This window comes from Scardinius erythrophthalmus (genome assembly GCF_964197995.2).
Source record: "Scardinius erythrophthalmus genome assembly, chromosome: 1".
Lineage (NCBI taxonomy): Eukaryota > Metazoa > Chordata > Actinopteri > Cypriniformes > Leuciscidae > Scardinius > Scardinius erythrophthalmus.
The window spans coordinates 24,045,219-24,065,244 of NC_138221.1; the positions used below are offsets into that span (position 1 = coordinate 24,045,219).

Consider the following 20,026-nt stretch of genomic DNA (forward strand, 5'->3'; position numbering starts at 1 on the left):
CCTATTGTTGCCTGTTGTTATCTGTGACTTTTTTTTTTTTTGTAATTCGAAAGTTGCAGTGTTCATGAATTTCTATTTGTACTCTGACTTCAAATTCTTAATCTGGCTCACTCAGGCAGTTGCAGTTCTTTTAATGTCTTTTTTTTTTTTTTTTTTTTAAATGAACTGGCAAACTGGAAAATATGTAAAAAAACGGTAATAAGCAACCACGGTAATAAGCTGTGTAAATTTAGGGCTTTTCACACTGCACTTAACCCTGGGTTATTGTCATTCGCTTGATGAACCAGCTTTTAATCCTGGGTAAATAAGCATTTTATTTTTTATAATTTTCAAAAGGGGGTTAGCACTGCTTCTTACCTGGGGTTACGAAACCCTGCTCTGGAGCAGGATTGGTTCTGCTTTTGCAGTGTTATTGTTAACTCCACATTGCGGTGCCAAACTTGTACAGTGTGAAATTATGCGGTGTTAGAATGTTACAACTAGATGCTTAGCAACTGATAACTACTCATGAGCCTTCAATTCACACACTTTAGGCAGTCAAGGAAACATTGCTTGGTGTATGCCTATATAAATAGTCATTTCTGTATATGATAGGAAAAATGTCAAACGGCGATGGAAAACAGGACAATTGGAGGGAAGAGACTTCTTTCTTGCCTTCAAAAAGTACACTCAAACTTGACATTACAGTCAGCAATGTGTAATGCTAGAGCCTTTATGTAAACGGGTCATGTGCTATGTTTGTCCAACATTGACACTGCAAAAAAGGACTTTAGCCCAGTATTTGTGTGCAGTGTGAAACAGCAGCTTATGAATAACCAGGATTAAATGAAACTCTCCTCTCCCCTGATTGATCAACATCAAACAGTGCTGTCATCAGTTGTTCCTCAGTTATGCGCAACAGAATAGTAATAAGGCCCACTGCTACAGTTTACGGATTATTAAAGCATTTATTGCAATTATGTCTTTAATGCAGTCAATTGACCATTAAAACAGACACCTGTTTTCTGAAAACACCTGACATTGCTGAAAAAAAAAAACAATTTAAAAGTCAAGGGTTGTTTGATGGTGACCTCAAACACCACATTTTCAACTAAACCCCTGTTAATTCTCAATAAGAACTTCTGTAGACGTCTGACAGAAATAAAGTCAGTCTGGTTAGTAATAAGTGAAGCTGGTAATGCTGTTTGTGGAGTTGTTTAATCCTCCTCAGCTGAGATCTTCACAGATGTAATGTCTTTTCTCGTCTGTTGATTTCATCTAAGGCTGTGGCTGAAGTTAGTTGTAGTTCTAGTGTTCTCATTTCTCTTTCTTTCAGTGCTTGTTCAAAACAGGTGTTTGAATGATTGAGAGAATGTTTCAGGATCACCATACTAACTTTTAAATAACATTCTAGTAACATACAGGAAACTGGACATTTCACGTTCTTGGAATGTTTCAAATCAATGTTCATAGAATGTTAAATTGTTAACCAAAATTAAGTTCTAAGAACATTTGAGGAGCATACTTTTTAAAACGCATTCCTCTAACGTCAATAAAACTGGACATTTATAACCAACATATTTGGAGAATGTTCTTAAAAAAAAAAAAAAACCTGTTTGTGAGTGTGTACTAGCCTAGATAGTCACACTGGCAGGGAGTTAATGTTTCACTGGAATGTTTTTGTCATCCTAAAAACAGAGTGGTGTGTAATGGCATGGTAAAATAATAGCTGTGGCCTCAACATACACATTCTCACGTTAATCACAAAACTGTGTGAACTGAATCAATCGCTTTCCAAATCCATAATGCTCATGTTCTCCAGCATGATTTGAGAGGATCCAAAGGGCATCTTGAGCAATAAAATAAACTCTGACTGTCTGTACAGAGTCACATGATCAATAATATTTACTTGCATAGAAAAAGTAGAAACATTTTTATTCTTTTAAAAAATCCAGGTTTAATGTAGATTTTCAATTTGATTTTACTTTAACTAGTGCAGCCAAACAAGAGCTGCCGCAAACAAATCGTTCACACAAAAGATGTGTCTTAATGACCAAAGGAATAATTTCACCTCAAACATGGATCACAGATTTAATCAGACGTCAAATTTATCCCCTCTGATAAATCGTTCAGATTTTTTTTTTTTTTTTTTTTTTGACAGGGACAATGGACAGTACGAAACTGTCCCAGAATTAGCTGCAGAGCTAAATTTCATCTGCAGTCCCTGGGCAGAAAGAATCAAATCACATTACATACAATATAATATCCCACAAGAGAAAAATATACGACACATTGTCTATCAATTAACAATAAATACATCAATATTACTACCAAAAAAAAATAAAAAAAAATAAATCTCAATATACTGTACATCCTATAAAAACACATACTATTACAAAATCAATCCCCCACGATTATAAAACCTTGACAAAACAAGAATATTTAATGATTACAGACCTGACTCCTTTTTAACCACATTTTCAAATGCAGCTTGAACTGTGTCAAAGTACGACATTGTCTAATAGCAATTGGTAATTTATTCCAGTTTTTAACAGCTCTTACTGAAAAAGCTGATCGACCAAACTCAGTAACTCTAAAATGTGCTTCACAGTCACCTCTTGATGAAGCCCTTGTTTGCCTTATGTTTTCTCTACGTGAAGCAACAAATGCTTTTAAGGGAGGAGGTGCAAGATCATTTACAATTTTATACATTAAACAACAATTGTGAAATATAATAAAATTGTCAAAAGTAAGGAAATTGTGCTTTTGGATTATAAGACAATGATGGTATCTATTCGGTTTCTTGTCAAATGCCTTTAAAGCACGTTTGTATAAGATATATAAAGGTCTGAGAGTAGATTTTCCTGATTGTGACCATGAAGTAATACAATAAGAAAAATGAGAAAAAATTAAAGAATGCAAATAAATTCTTGCGGCTTCCATTGAGAGTTGACTCCGTATAAATTTAAAATTTCTAAGTTGAGGTGTCACTGCGCGGACTATTTTTTTTATATGTTTTTCAAATGTTAAGTGCGTATCTAAAATAACTCCAAGATACTTAAAATCTGACACAATTTGTAATTTTTCACCATAGACTAATATATCAGGAAGATTCTCCTCCTTCCTTTTAATTTTAAAATACATACAGGCAGTTTTCTGAACATTTAATGTTAAACAACACTGAGTAAGCCAGTCCGAAATTTTGGACATTGCGACATCTAATTTTTGTGCAACTTGATCATTTGTTTTACCATGTACATATACAACAGTGTCATCGGCGTACATTTGAATATTTACATCCGGGCAAACATCAGGTAAATCATTCAAATACAAACTAAAAAGCAATGGCCCTAATACAGACCCCTGCGGTACTCCTGTAAAACACTCTCTCAAAGACGATACCTGCATTTCAATCCGGGTACACTGTTTCCTTGATGTAAGGTAAGATTCGATCCATTTCATTGCTTCTACCGAAAAATTTAAATATAATAATTTAGACATTAAAACGTTATGATTTAATGTATCGAATGCCTTTTTCAAATCAAGGAATACTGCACCCACAACCCCACCTTTATCTAATTTTGACCTCACATGCTCGATAAAATGACATACAGCCGTTTCCGTTGAATGCTGTTTGCGGAACCCAAATTGCATAGGGCACAATAAATTATTTTGTGCATTTAAGTAATTTACAATTTGCTCAGTCACTACCTTTTCTAATATTTTAGAAACTAATGATAAAATTGAGATCGGCCTATAATTTTCAACTTTACTCGGATCACCTGCCTTGAGAACTGGAGTAACTAATCCAGTTTTCCAACAATTTGGGAAAATAGACTGTCCAATTGATAAATTAACAAAATGAGTAATTGAGGCTAAGAAAGTATCACTATTACTTTTTAAAAATGTACAATCCAAACCATCTATATCTTTGGCATTAGAATGTTTTAAATCCTTTATAATATTCTGAATTTTAATCTCTGAAACCGTGGTTAGACAAAATGCAGGTTTGACTGAATTTACGGGATTTAGTTCTTTATATCTACTTCCATATTTATCAGTCAAACTCTGAACCGAGTCAACAAAATAATTGTTAAATATATCAGTAATTTCATCAGGCTTATCAATTATTCTCCCTTCAAAATTTAATTCTAGGCATTTACTACCTAAATTAGAGTCTTTCTTTATTAATTGATTAATAGTTTGCCATATCTTTTTACTATTACCTTTGGCCTCATTTAAAATATTAATAAAGTATTGTGCCTTAGCCTGCCGTATTATCTTAACTACATTGTTTCTCAAACTATTAAAAAGAAGTCGGTCCTGCCGTAATCCAGATTTTATAGCTTTTTTTAAGGCAATGTCACGCTTTTTCATGAGCATCCGTACCTGTTCAGTAATCCATGGTAAGTTATTCTTTTTATGCCTGTTTCCAGCAAATGTAGTATATTTATTCCTTATTTTTTGTATTTCCTCTATAAACATTTTATGCGCAGTTTCCACATCTTCAGTATATAAAAGGGGTGCCCAATCAATTTGTCCAAGCTCTCCTTCGAACGCACTCATATCCTTTTTTAATATTCAAAAGGAATAGTTCTGTTTATTCTGTGTAGAAGTATGGTAATCAAATCTATTCTTATTTAGTTTCCTAGAAATAAGTGTAAGATTGTGATCTGACAATCCAGTTAAAAAATTAAAAATCTTTATTATTCTATCTGGTTTATTAGTAAAAATAAGATCTAGTAAAGTTTGCGAAGTGGCTGTAATTCGTGTAGGGCCCTCAACCATTTGTCTAAAATCATATAATTTTGTTATTTCACTTAATTTTTTTTTTGGTGATTTTATCAGACCAATTAAGATTGAAATCCCCCATAACAAGACACTCTTTACGCAAATCAATTTCTTTAAGCAGATTTTTAAAATGTTTATAAAATGAGATATCAGATGAAGGAGGTCTATAAACTGCAACTATAGTAAAGGACATTTGCGAAGATAAAGTAATTAAAACGGCAATACATTCAAAATCTTTTGAGCATTCAAGTTGAACTTGTTCACATTTAAAATGATCTTTAACATAAATAAGGAGCCCTCCTCCTCTACCAGTTTTCCTATCGTGTCTGAAACATTTATACCCATGCATTATCAAAGCAGCACTAGGAGAAGTTTTTGTTAACCATGTTTCTGATAAGCACAAAAAATCTAAATTTGAATCGTTAAGCAAATGTTCAATTTGTTCATGTTTTGGTAACACACTTCTTATATTTAAATGTCCTCCCAAAATACCCTTCGGTTTAGCCCCGCGGTCCCAAATTACTTTAGAATGGTTCATTGTTTGAAAATATTGCAGCTTACGATGCCTTTCGACAGCCGACAGTCCATTGCGTCTCCCGTCGACCAACACACGGCGACAAGTCGAGCCAGCCCTCCCGACACAGCCGGACAGCACATCCAGACTACAGCCAGTTCCGGCCTGGCCACCAGCATCCACCGCGGGAAATGCAGGTAAGTCTCCAGCAAGTGAGTCTCCAACAGTCAAGCCGCGGCCAATCCCAATCCGACCACAAGTATCCACTGGCGGCATCTGAATAACACCTCCAGGTGATGCGCCAGAATTCAATTCGACACCACCGACAAAATCCACCAGTGGCGACTGCAAGACATCTCCAGTCACCGCGCCGGAATTTAAAGCAAGACACTGAGCAACTCCAATGTCACCAGGTCCTGGATTAACATGAATATCACCAGCAAGGAGAAGCGTCGTCATCAAATAAAGCAGAACCTTTTTCTGGGGCCGCTTAGATGTATCTTGTGTTGAATTCTTTGATACAAATGGTGCCAAAGCTTTTCCGTTTTTTAGAACCATGGAATATGAGGCAAACTGTCCCAGTCCGTTTAAATTACTTGGCGACTGAAACTCGTTGCCGTTTGCACGACTAATCCAACAACAGTGAACCGAAGCGTAAAGGAGGGCAAATACATATGCGAAAAACAGAAATCTCTGCATAGATTTCGTCTTATGGAAGTTTAAAAGAACCACGGGAAAATTGATCATTAAAATGAACACATTAAAAAGATAAAAATGAGTTTGCTTTAATCTAGTCCTAAGAGCAGCTCCTGCCATACTGCAACTCAGGTCCGCCATCTTTCAAACTGTCTCCCCAAAGAGACAGATGGGTTTGTAAAGTGATGCTTTAGCTTTTGACATAGTATAAATCCAAATGCCCCATTCATCCATTTCTAAGATAGGCTTACATATTAAGTTGTACAGGAATGAAAGAGACATCGTTGGTTGTCAAATAATTCCAGAACTGGAATCAACTTTGCAGTGAATTCGTGGAAATCTGTAGGCTAGATAACTTTTCTAAGATAACTTAGATAACTAGATAACTTTAAAAAAAAACATTTAGGCTAATCCAAGAGCGAAGAGAATTAAATATTCCAGCGCAAGAGCACAGAGAGATTCGCAATATAGCAATATAACGCAATATCTGAGTGAGAGGAAAGCGATTCAAGACACGCCACGCATCCAGTTTAGCGCGAGAGGGAAATAAATGCGCTCTTGGCCGGGATGGGCAACGTCCGTCCTGGAGTGCTACTGTCCTGCAGAGTTAAAACTAACCTGCATAGGCTATAGAGTTTAAGAGTTGGCAACCCTGTGATTAATTACCGGAGCTCCGCCCTAAAGATGTCCAGATTGCCTGTGAGTGCTAAATCAAGCTGTTCTGAATTATTAAGAGCGTTTAAATAACGCTGGCATCAGTGCAGCTGATTTAGAGTTAAGCTGTAGAGCATGGATATTAACAGGAGTGCTGTAGGGTTTCTGAAAGAGACTCTTGATTTCTGTCAGAGCCCGTCTACGGAGAGCCTTGGCACTTCCTATCAGCCCCATTGTATAGATCTTAGTTGCAATTCCATTAGAATTCCACTGGGGGTGATCGCGGGCGAGTGCAGACTGAATGGGAGTCTATGGGGCTATATGGCTAAATGTGTCTCTTTCACCCAATTGCCGTTGAGAAATCTCCGATTTTATTGTGGGTTTTGCAAGTTCAACATGGGTTATAGGTCGAAAATTGAATGAACGAGTACTTATGTCCTTTTGATTTCTTACAGGTTGAGTTGTTGTTGCCCATAACACGCTAGCATTCTGCTAATGAACAATGATTGGTCAGTAAAGGTCTGATTACGACCAGAGATACCGCTTGATGGCATCGTGGCATCCGAAGCGGGACCAGAAACAAACAAAACAAAAACTCTTCTGGCACGTGTATTTACCTGTGTCTGCTGTGTTGTCGAAGCCTCGAGAGAAAAGAAAGTGCAGAGCGTGAAAGCACCAAGTGACTGAAGGATTTCCTGGTCGTACGATGTGTATGACGTCATTGACACTTTAAAAAGACTTTTTTAAGGCAAATAAGTGACTCTAAAAAATCTAACACCCAGCAATGTGTAATTTCTTTGCATCTCCTTTCGAATACAACATTCAAATTACTAGACAAAAAATGATATCCTGAGAAAAGTGGATTTTGATGGATATAGCTCCATAGACCCTCTGATTGTAACCAAGGCGACAGACGTGGACAACTGTGTAGTTCGCAATGTCTATCTGCACGCTGTTGTTGTTTCGTTCACACATATGGACCATGAAAAGCAGACTTTGGACAAAAAAGGAGAACTAAAACGAGAATCAATATCAGCGCGGCGTTTTCGAGATGCCGAGACTTCGACACGTCCGAGACTTCGACCGCTCCTACATGTACTTTATTAAACAGGTGAGCACATTTACATAAAACTAATCAATGTTATATAGTTCAACAATGATAAAATGTTAGAATATGATCTGTATGTTATTCTAATGTTGATATAGCTTAGGCCTACTGCTAGTCTCATACAGACAAACTAACACATAATGTTACATTTCAACACATTTAAAAGCAGTTTAGTGTTATAGTGTAATGTAAGACCAAGTGAAACAGCGCTGTGTTACCTCACAAGTTTAATTTGTCTAATAAACTGACCTGTGAGTTGTAATTCTGCACTTGCGTGTAGTTCGGTAGAGTGAAATGTCCATATTCCTTTTATATCCGCAGGACTGGTGTCGCGTGTGGAGCTGATAGCTGTCTCTTAGCAATCCCGACCTGCTTCATATCACAGTCATGATAAAAACATCGACGTATTTACTCATCCATAAACATTATTAGATCGGTTGGCTTGACGTTGACGACAAGATCCATAATTCTTAGCAAGTGTTGCCATCAAACTATGCCTTTTATTATTGTAAGAGGTTAGCGACCCCTAGCGGCGAAAAAAAAATTACATGCTGTACGTTTAAAGATGACAAAATGAATCCCCCAAAGCAAACCATATGTTAAAAGTTCATTGATCATGTTGTACTTTGTGGCCATCTAGTGGTCAAATGATGTATGGTGTTCACTGAGTGTTCATTAACATTTCTGAAGGTTAAATGTTTCTCACCCAGACAACCAACCCCACATACTTAAAAGTAACACATTATGCCCCTTTTCAAAAGATTTAATTCTGGGGAAACCATAGGTTTATGTGAAATTTCAGCTCAAAATACCCCACTGATCATCTATTATACCTTGTCAGATTTGCCCCTTTTTGGGCAAAAACGTGCCGTTTTTGTGTGTCCCTTTAAATGCAAATGAGCTGCTGCTCCGCCTCAGAAGAGGCCGATCCTTTACACGAATAACCAGGAATAACCAATAGCGAGTGCAGCCTTATGCTGCCTTCACACTGGCAGTTGAAATCAGCTCCGTAATACACAATACGCCCCCAGCAGACGTCGTACTACACCGTTGAAAAGCGTCGGAAGCGAGTAGAACAAAAATGGCGAAGAGATTAGAACAGTTGATTTTGTCAGTGTCAGAATGTACACTTCTGTATGATCTCTCTGATGAGGGTTATAGAGACATTAATCATTGACCATTGACCAACTCAATGAGCGGGGGCCACAATATTTAATTATACATTTTAATTGTATTAACTGCCCTAATAACGTTAGAAAATCATGAAAATAAAAAATGACATAACTTATCGTTATAGGCCTTTTCAGAATGTTTGTAAACAATAGGCGCCGAGTAACTTCCGGGTGGCAGAACGCAAGCGGCTTCCACTGACTAACTGAAGAGATCTATCCGGCTACAGTTACATAGTTAAAAACATTGTTGTTGATCAAAGTTGAAACGATGATGAAAACGTGTTGTGTTTGGGGTTGCGCTGCCAGATATACAGCAAAAGGTGTAGGGTTTTATCGATTTCCTGTGGGTTATAGCATCGTGTCGTCAAAAGTAGGAAATCTTAACGATCCCGCTAAATTATGATTCATCCAACGTTTAGCCTACATATCTGCTGCCAACCCTGCTTGCCCTTCAACTCTGCTTCGTGTGTTCTCAAAACGGTCCATCTACAAAATCACAGCAAAGCATTTATCTTCCGCCGGGGAAATTCAAGACCAATATTAGTAAATTGTATCTTTTGATGACGAGACTGCATTGATCGTGAGACTCACGCAATAGGGCTTGGGCGTCGTGACGTCATACTTGGCGTGGCGGCCATGTTGATGGCCTCGCGAATGTAAACATACAGCAAGTCAATGGGGAGAAGCAGAGTTGGGAGAAAGAAGAAAGATGTTAAAATCCCGAAAAGGATGTGGAATTTACGGGGATATGTTAAATAGGGAAACCAGGGACCAGTAAGTTATGTGGACAAATTTTCCTGTAAAATATCCCGTATTTTAATAACTTACTATCATAACATTAATGTTAGCCCTTCCATCGGACCTGTCAGTCTCTGTACTGTTGTCCTGTTGCTACCCCCTTGCCCTTCCAGAAAAACAGATGTTTTCAAAGCATCGTTTAGCTTACTTGAAGGCAACCTTAGCGTGATATTGGCCTTTTTTTAGATAACAGCGTGGTTGTTGTGAGAGCACGATTTCACGCCAATCTGCAAGCAAAGTCACGTTAGACCGAGCTTCACAACTCGCTTAGTTAATGCTGCAGTTTTGCAGAGGGATAGCAACAGAAAGATGAATGTTGAAATTGTAATTTTTCGGGATATTTTATAGGTAAATACTAAAACGGGAAGACAGCGGGAAAAGAGCTCAAATACGTGATAAACCCGGAAAAAACGGGAAGGTTGACAGCTACTAACTACACTTCTTTTTCCGATTTTGTCCACATACTGGTCCCTTGCTTCCCTATTTAACGTATCCCCGTAAATTCCACATCCTTTTCGGGATTTTAACATCTTTTTTCTTTCTCCCAACTCTGCTTCTCCCCGTTGACTTGCTGTATGTTTACATTCGCGAGGCCATCAACATGGCCGCCACGCCAAGTATGACGTCACGACGCCCAAGCCCTATTGTATGAGGCGCCACGTAGGATTTAAATCAAACTTCGCTTATCAATATACATAACACACGTGCATACTCGCATGTACATATTGGATGTTCAAAATACAAAATGAAATACATGTGCACACTAATGTGAAATTCATGTATATGTTAGTAATGAATGCATATGAATATTGCATATAAACTTGACGCACGCATACATATAGCCTACACAACTAAAGCATGCATCTATGGGGCGCCGTTTGTAAAGCGGCTCACGCTGAAAATAACAGCAACATTTTGTCACATTTAGCTTCAAACAATGTTAAAAAAACTGGTATGAATTTTTGATGGTCACTTTTTACCACATTTACAACAATATTTGTCAACTTAGAGATATTTTAAATAGTTAAATCTAAATATTAAATGTTACACCTAAATGTTAAATATTAAATCTAAATGCTAAATCTAAATCTAAATGTTAAATCTAAATCTAAATGTTAAATCTAAATCTAAATGTTAAATCTAAATCTAAATGTTGAATCTAAATCTAAATGTTGAATCTAAATGTTTTGGGTGAAACTAAATATTTAACTAATATGCAAATTCAAAATGCCGGAAGTGGCAAAATAAAAGCTCGAGGTGGTCAGTGTGTGTTTATAGCATGGTTTATAGTGTCAAATAATGAATAAAAACCATCTCATAATAATAACTATAATATAACGATAATAACTTCCTAAAATAATAAACACGTTTGGAGAAACTGTAGAGTATCGTGATGAGAGTAATGACATGACATTCAGTCAAAGTGAGCCCCCTAGTGGCTGGCTATTATGGCTACAGGTCATAAGTCCCGCACTTTTCATAAAAGTGACACTAGCCAACTCTTCAAATACAGTTTCTCCAAACGTGTTTATTATTTTAGGTAGTTATTATCACGATAATCTATGTCCAAGAGTCCATTTCCTCGGATGAGATGGTTTTTATTCGTTATTTGACACTATAAACCATGCTATAAACACACACTGACCACCTCGAGCTTTTATTTTGGCACTTCCTGTTACCGGCATTTTGAATTTGCATATTAGTTAAATATTTAGTTTCAACCCAAACATTTAGATTCAACATTTAGATTTAGATTTAACATTTAGATTTAGATTCAACATTTAGATTTAGATTTAGATTTAACATTTAGATTTAACATTTATATTTAGATTCAACATTTAGATTTAGATTTAGATTTAACATTTAGATTTAACATTTAGATTTAACATTTAGATTTAGATTTAACATTTAGATTTAACATTTAGATTTAGATTTAATATTTAGATTTAACATTTAGATTTAGATTTAACATTTAACATTTAGATTTAACATTTATATTTATATTTATATTTAACATTTAGATTTAGATTTAACATTTAGATTTAGATTTAGCATTTAGATTTAACATTTAACATTTAGGTGTAACATTTAATATTTAGATTTAACTATTTAAAATATCTCTAAGTTGACAAATATTATTGTAAATGTGGTAAAAAGTGACCGTCAAAAATTCATACCAGTTTTTTAAACATTGTTTGAAGCTAAATGTGACAAAATGTTGCTGTTATTTTCAGCGTGAGCCTCTTTACAAACGGCGCCCCATATGCATCCGCGTTTTATTTTGCGCGAGTGTTTTATGGATGTGTATGCGCGCATCGAGTTTATATAGGCCTATGTGCGAGTGTTTAGGTGTGTCTGCGTGCTGTGAGTGTATGTATGTGCGAGACTATGGGGCGCCGTTTGTAAAGCGACTCACGCTGAAAATAACAGCAACATTTTGTCACATTTAGCTTCAAACAATGTTTAAAAAACTGGTATGAATTTTTGACGGTCACTTTTTCCACATTTACAACAATATTTGTAACTTAGAGATATTTTAAATAGTTAAATCTAAATATTAAATGTTACACCTAAATGTTAAATGTCAAATCTAAATGCTAAATCTAAATCTAAATCTAAATGTTAAATATAAATATAAATATAAATATAAATGTTAAATCTAAATATTAAATCTAAATCTAAATGTTAAATCTAAATGTTAAATCTAAATCTAAATGTTAAATCTAAATCTAAATGTTAAATCTAAATGTTAAATCTAAATCTAAACGTTGAATCTAAATCTAAATGTTAAATCTAAATCTAAATGTTGAATCTAAATCTAAATGTTAAATCTAAATCTAAATGTTGAATCTAAATGTTTGGGGTGAAACTAAATATTTAACTAATATGCAAATTCAAAATGCCGGTAACAGGAAGTGCCAAAATAAAAGCTCGAGGTGGTCAGTGTGTGTTTATAGCATGGTTTATAGTGTCAAATAAAAACCATCTCATCCGAGGAAATGGACTCTTGGACATAGATTATCGTGATAATAACTACCTAAAATAATAAACACGTTTGGAGAAACTTTATTTGAAGAGTAGGCTAGTGTCACTTTTATGAAAAGTGCGGGACTTATGACCAATGGCGCCACCAGGGGGTGGCCAGGGGTGGCCGTGGCCACCCTTGGCCGACTCCTGGCCACCCCACTGGCCACCCCGCTGGCCAGTATAAATTTTAGTAGCATCAGTTATGCATTTCATCCCTAATGCACAGCCAGGCAGGCCGCTCTAGACCTTCGATCACACACAGTAGCCAGTACTCCCCCGGGACCCCCGCCCATAGACTGTAAAAAAATAGCCCCCGCCCCTCCGTCAATGCCGCTGTTGCGCGCTCAGACAGCAACAGCTCAGCGCGTGCCCGTCAGTCAACAATTTCAAAAGAAGTTAAGAAGACGAAGAAGACTACCGCGTCAGTTTGGGTGACAAAGTCATCTGAAGTCATTCCATAGCTTAATGTGAGGGACTGAAGTCTATTTACATCATTTAAGTTTATGGAAACTCGTTTTCCCTCCTCTGTGGCGGTCAATCATTCTCCATTCAGTATTCAAACAGCGCGCGCGCCTCTGCCGGTTGGATGCACGGTAAAACTCTCTCCATTATGATATATTCACATTATAATGCATTATCTGTAGATAAAAGGTTGTGGATTTGCATAAAATGACTTTATTTTGTTGGGGTTTGTTGCTGTTTTTAAACGACTTACTACCGTGTGCTTGTTAGATCACACACATCACAAGGACTATGAATCGGCATCAAACGCACAATAACTGGAATTTAAAACTGTGAAACAAATGATCAATAAACTGTTGGATAGATAGACACTAGGATTTGTGTGCTCGACATTTCTTTGCTTTGTGCCGTGAACTTTTAAATGCTCACTTGTTCAGCGCAGCGCTGCACACTGTGGCTGTGTCCAAATTCAGGGTCTACATCCTCCTTAGGATCCTTCCTACCCGGTTGAAGGAGGAGGGGTCCTCCGACGACCGCAAAGCCCGGAAGTCGGTGTTTGTGAATCTCCAGTAGCACCTCAATGCAGTACACAAGATCCGAGGGGAGGAGTCGGATCTTATATAAGGGGTGGAGATTGGTAGGTTTAGGGGTGGAGATGGGTAGGTTTAGGGGTGGGTTTAGGGATCAGGGGGTGGAGACGGGTAGGTTTAGGTATATGTAAGGTGGGAGGAGTTGGATTTTATCCAACTCCTCCCCCTGGATTTTATGCTCTGCATTGAGGACCATCTCTGAATTTGGACAGCCTACCCTTCTTTCACATATTTTCAGAGGAGAAAGGCCGCGAAATTTAAAAATACTACTGTTACTGTGTCACGAAATGTAGTTTTAAGAGTTTTTCAGTCGACAATGTAGTTGTGTAAAGCTCAAATCTGTGGTTTATTTATAAAGAGAGCGCCATTTTAAAAATGTTTTCTGACGGTTTCGGAGTTGTGAGATCCAGGGATCACCGGGCGCTCAGCGCTCATGTACCCCGCCGAGAACAGCTTTGCCTCGGCTAGAGCTTCTAGACGTTCGCCGCTGTCAGTCTAGTGAGAATAATTCGTCTTGTGTATATCTAACAGGCGATCTTTGGTTTCATAAATCTATAATTTGTTCCTTGGCAGATTGTTGTGGCTGAGGGCAAAGTGAAGTTTCATAACTTTATATATTTAGCAGTGGCGGCTGGTGAAAAATATGTTAGGTGGGGCTGTGTCATATTCGGTTATTTTAAATAGCTTGGCCTTGGTAACCATGGGACACCAGGTCTTATAGCGTTGTGGCTTCCAGGTTGTGGAATGCTTTTGCTCTAGACGTCTGTCAGAGCATTCACCCTTCTCTCCTTCAAAAACCTTTTTTTTGTCTGAATATTACTCTTTAGCTCAGAATCTTTAAATTTTACCTTATTATGAATGTTTATGTTACTTGCTTGAATCTTTAACCTAACTTTGTAACTGACCTCTGTATATTTATATCTGCCCTTGGTATGTCTATCTTTGATGTTGAGGTTTATTTAGTTCAATTCCTTAACCTAGGCCTATATTGTAAAGCGACCTTGTTGGAAAGGCTATATAAATAAAAAAAATCCTATTATAATTAATAACCACCCAGGATACTAGTGCTCTGTGAAAAGTAATTATTTAATGCCAATATTAAAAGGTTGAGGCATTTTTGCACAAAAACAAACATATTGCACAAACTTTCTATTTTCATTTTTAAATTTAACTCAACAAAATACTTAGTGATTAATTAGCTGATTAAATACAACTATTACCTGCAACAATTTTGAGTGATTTTAAACAAATGTTCCACAAAATGTACAGTAAATAACAAACATAATATTAAAGGGATAGTTCACCCACAAATGGTAAAACCATTTTTCTTTTTGAAAAAAGAATACCGGTAATAAAAAAGGAAATTTCTCTAGCATTTCTTTCTTTTTGCTGTATCAAAAACGTACCGAACCATTTTTGGGTGAACTATCCCTTTAAAGGGATACTCACCCTCATGTTGTTTCAAACCTTTATGAATTTCTTTCTTCTGCTGAACAGAAAGTAAGATATTTAGAAGAATGTCAGTAACCAGACAGTTTTAGATACCATTGACTTCCATAGAAAGAAAAATTATACTATGGAAGTCAATGGTATCTAAAACTGTCTGGTTACTGACATTATTCTAAATATCTTACTTTCTGTTCAGCAGAAGAAAGAAATTCATAAAGGTTTGAAACAACATGAGGGTGAGTATATGATGACAGAATTTTAATTTTTCAGTGGAGTATCCCTTTAAGACAATTTATATTTATAAAATTACTATGTACAAAGAAACAGTGTGAGTGTGTGTGTGTGTGATCTCATTTGTACAGGAATTTTGCTCTTCTCTCCTTCTGAGTGGCAAACCTCTCAATGACCCTTTTGTTGAAGTCAGGAATGTCCCTGATAAGTTTCTTCTCCATGGAGAGCATCGCCAGAGCATTCAGGCGATCCTGCGTCATGGTGTTTCTCAGGAAAGTCTTGATCCTCTTTAAAGTAGAGAAGCACCTCTCAGACTCAGCTGTAGTCATGGGTGTGGTGATGAGGATCTTGAGAAGACTGACAGTCTCTGTGAAAGTGCTCTGAAGGTTGTTCTCCATGAAAAACTGGTACAGAGGTACTGCACCACTGCAAGCATTGAACTCGTCGTTCTCATAGATAAGGGACAGTTCTGTTTTGAGCTTGGCCTTGTTCAGCATGGGGTATGCCTCCACTGTTGTATCAAGCGCTGTGTCAGGGAACTTCACACAGTGTTGTGGGAAGAGCTCTCCATGCAGGAGTGTTGCGCTGATGAGGTGCTGGGTGAAGGAGAACCGCTCCTTGGCATGGGTCAGGATGGTATCACATACCTGTAAAAGATTCATCAGCATAAATTTCCAATAAAGCCATTTTAATGAAAGTGATTCTGACTGAACGAGTCAAGTATGATTATTAAAGGGATATAGTTCACCCAAAAATGAAAATTGTGTCATCATTTACTCACCCTCAAGTTGTTTCAAACCTGTATGAATTTCTTTTTTCTGCTGAACACAAAGAAAGATATTTTGAAGAATGTCGTCAACCAGACAGTTGATGAACCCCACTGACTTCCATAGTATTTATTTTTCCAACTATGGAAGTCAATGGGGCCCATCAACAGTCTGATTACTGACATTCTTCAAAATATCTTTGTGTTCAGCAGAAGAAAGAAATTCATACAGGATTGAAACAACTTGAGGGTGAGTAAATGATGACACAATTTTCATTTTTGGGTGAACTATCCCTTTAAAAGGTTTTAACACCATTATTTCTAATTGCACTTTACACTACGTTTACTTCTCCTCACTAGTTCCCTATTGGTTTCCATTACAAAACAAGGTTTAATTTAAATATATTAACCACTTTTTTTTCTGTCACATGTGACAATTCTTTACACACTGAATTTCTTTTCAATGAAAACTGCTATTATTTTGCTGCTTGTGACTGCTTTGTCATAAACCTGAATCTACTGAACTAACAAGAATATAAATTCTAGACCACCTGGTCCATCAATCGATCAGTCAGATGTGGGAATATGCCATCCTAAGTTTTTTTTAATTTTATTATTACATAGCTACATACCACCACAGAAATAAAAATCTTTGTAGAGGAAACACTGATTGTTACATCTCAACTTACCTCTGTAGCCAGCCTCTGTTGTTCTCCTGTTCCCAGTATCCTTCGTCGCTTTATAGGCTGCTGCTGGTCCGATGCACCATCACCACACAAAGAGGGAATAGAGGCCCTGGTCCAAAAATATAGTTAAAAGTTGTTAACCTGTCATCAGACTTCTTAACTCCCACAAGTGCACATCCACTGACTCATATACACACACAAGGACTATGCCTATCAGCTAGTCATCTGTGATGTACATAATATTACATTGTTATCATTGTTCTATTATATTTCTAAGCTGGATGCATTCTGATGTGTCCTGTGTAAATTATAGTCTCTAAATGACAAGAAGTTCAATATTTAATAACAACCTTCTAGAAATTGACCTGGTGGACACCTGAATAAGCCTGTTGTTAGAAACTGTTTTTGATAACTACTTTACCGTCATTATTATCCAAATCTAATAGTTTCTTTGCTTTTAAAATACTGAAACGGATATAATTGTAATGGGCTTATGATAATCATCCAGTTGGATGACTAGGCACATTTAGACACAAATCTGGAAATAAGCAAATCACATTTCTAACAAAAGTTTTATCAGCCAATCGTAAATAAAGTTATTTACCTGATCGTTTGCATGCTGTCTGTAAACTTCTGGACAAGTGATTTGATGAAAACTGCGTCGATGTTCCTTTTCTGCAGCTGGTTGAACAGCATGTCCACATGTGGCATGATTTTGTGGAACAGTGCCAGAAAAAAACAGAAAGACTCGTCTTCAAGCATCCTCACAAAGCCCCCAGCCTCTCTGACAGTTAGGGGATCAAAGTTTCCATTATCTCTGATGGTCTGAAAACACTTTAAGAGGTCATCTCTTTGTTCGTACACGGTGTTTACAGCGCGACTGTGGAAGTTCCAACGTGTTGTAGAGGCTCTGGGAAGTCTATGGGCAACCACTTGGTCAAGTACGCTGGTTCGCTTGGGTGACCTGGAGAAGAAAGCAGAAAATCCTGCAAGATCGGAAAAAAAAGTGCCGATTTTGGGAATGTGTGACGTTGCCTGCTGCATGATTAGATTTAACTGATGCGCGTAACAGTGGACGTAATGAGCGTTTACATGGACATCCATCACCTTGCGCTGCACTCCGCCGGTGGCTCCCCTCATTACATTAGCTCCGTCATAAGCTTGGCCGATAAGTTTGACTTTTTGTCCATCTGGGAGTATGACGCTTAGCCTCTCCAGAAGCGCTGTAGCGATGGTGTCTGCCGTGGCACTCTGGATCGAAATAAACTCATAAAACCGCTCTTGTATGTTGTTTTTGCCGTCTAAATAACGTAGCACAAGCACCAGCTGACAGTGGGTGGAAATGTCAGTTGTCTCATCAGCTTGTATGGAGATGAAATCTGCGCTCTTGACTTCCTCCAGAATGTAATCCTTCAGCACTGACAGCATGCAGTCTAATAACTCATTTTGTATGGTCTTTGACGTACCTTTAAAAACGGTGGCTGTCTTGAGGTGCTCCTCCAGCACGCTGTCGAGTGAAGCAACGAAGTCCACCAGTCCCCTGAAAATGCCGGGATTGTTCGAGGTGTCAGTCTCGTCATGCCCACGCAAGGCCAGCTCAAAAGCCCCACAAAACTTCACACAGTCGATTATTTTGGATAAGATGTGCCGGTTTTTATCCACCTCCTCGTTGTGTTTCCTCACCGCAACCCTGTGGCCTTCATCGAGCTGCGTCGCGATGTTAACCCTTCCCAGTACAGCTAGCTTGACGGAATTATCCATGTGTACCTTGGTGTTCTCGTGTTTCGTTACTTTCTCTGACAAGTGCTTCATATCCCTCACTCCGGTAACTGTCCATGCTGGATCTGTCCCCGTATTTTTGAAAAGTATGCACGGAAAGCAAAATAAGGCATTAGCATGAGAACATCCAGCCAACCAAGCCTTTCTGGTATACCAGCTGCGTGAGAAGCCTCGCACGTACTGCTTTCCTTTATCACTTGCCTGTTGTCTGATCGAAATATCTGGTTGATCTGGGCCCAGCTCTTTCACACGGAGTTTATTTACTAAGCTTCGTCTTTCAAACGGATATTGGACAAGAGATTGAATCGAGTTAGAGTCGTCTGGAGTCATTTTGTTCGCCGTTGTAATTTATCATACAGTAAAAATGGCGCCCTATAGAATGAAACTCGATACTTTAGTAGTGGTTCGCGCCCATTGCTCGCGGCCGCGCGCAGTTTGGGGCGCTAGGCGAAGCGCCCATAGCTGACTAGATTTTAGCTCGCTGATTGGCTACAGTTTATGTCAAACATTTATATCTAAAATCAGCAATTGGCTAAACTGCTCCAAAGACCCGCCTTTCTGGGGCGCTTTCTCCAGCGCCCCAGAGCTGATCACGTGTACAGATCTAGACGGGACGTGCAGAAAAAACAGACATTTTGAATTTCTATAATATTTTTCACATATACTAGGTGCATTTACTATCTCAAACACACAAATATTGATAATTTTATATATGATTTAATTATGTATTTACATGTATTTGCCTACAGTCTATGGTATTTCCTCATGGGGGGGCGGCGCCCTAGCGCCCTCTATTGGCCAGCCGCCCCTGATATTTAGGCTTATTTAACTTTAACGGTGTAGCCTGCTGTATGTTTGACTGAATCGTTTACTTTATTTCTTGACTTGTAGCTTCTTATACCTTTTAAAAACCGAAATTTAACAAAAAGAGACAGGGTTGCGTCATTTTATTTTATATAGCCTATGTAATAATATGTTAAAATGTATAAATTTACATTATTTATTATTGTTATTATAATAATATACCACTTGCGATTATCAATCTATTATAGTTATGCTGTTAAATTATTTTACTATTCATAGTAACTAACTATTTAACTTATTATTTTTATTTTCTATTCTGTAATTGATATTTCATATTCTATTGCTATTATTATAGTATTATAAATAAACTATATGCTATTATCAATATATTATTATTATATTAGTACTTATGATATTATATAATTATACTTTTCATTACTATTTTATTTGCTGTATGTTTGTTTATTTTATTGACTAAACTATTTACTATTAGCCTACCTCTCACTTTATCTTATATTTA

At 37.4% G+C, this 20,026-nt stretch overlaps 1 protein-coding gene across 1 annotated transcript; it reads right to left on the minus strand.

The window, feature by feature from the left end:
• Window positions 1-15,590: 15,590 nt before the first annotated feature.
• Window positions 15,591-18,684, minus strand: LOC308695357 (zinc finger MYM-type protein 1-like; the record flags this gene model as incomplete). Its single annotated transcript, XM_081373480.1, has 3 exons — window positions 15,591-16,118; window positions 16,927-17,032; window positions 17,528-18,684. 3 exons carry the CDS (start codon window positions 18,682-18,684, stop codon window positions 15,591-15,593), a joined length of 1,791 nt encoding a protein of 596 aa, XP_081229606.1.
• Between the last annotated feature and the right edge of the window lie 1,342 nt (window positions 18,685-20,026).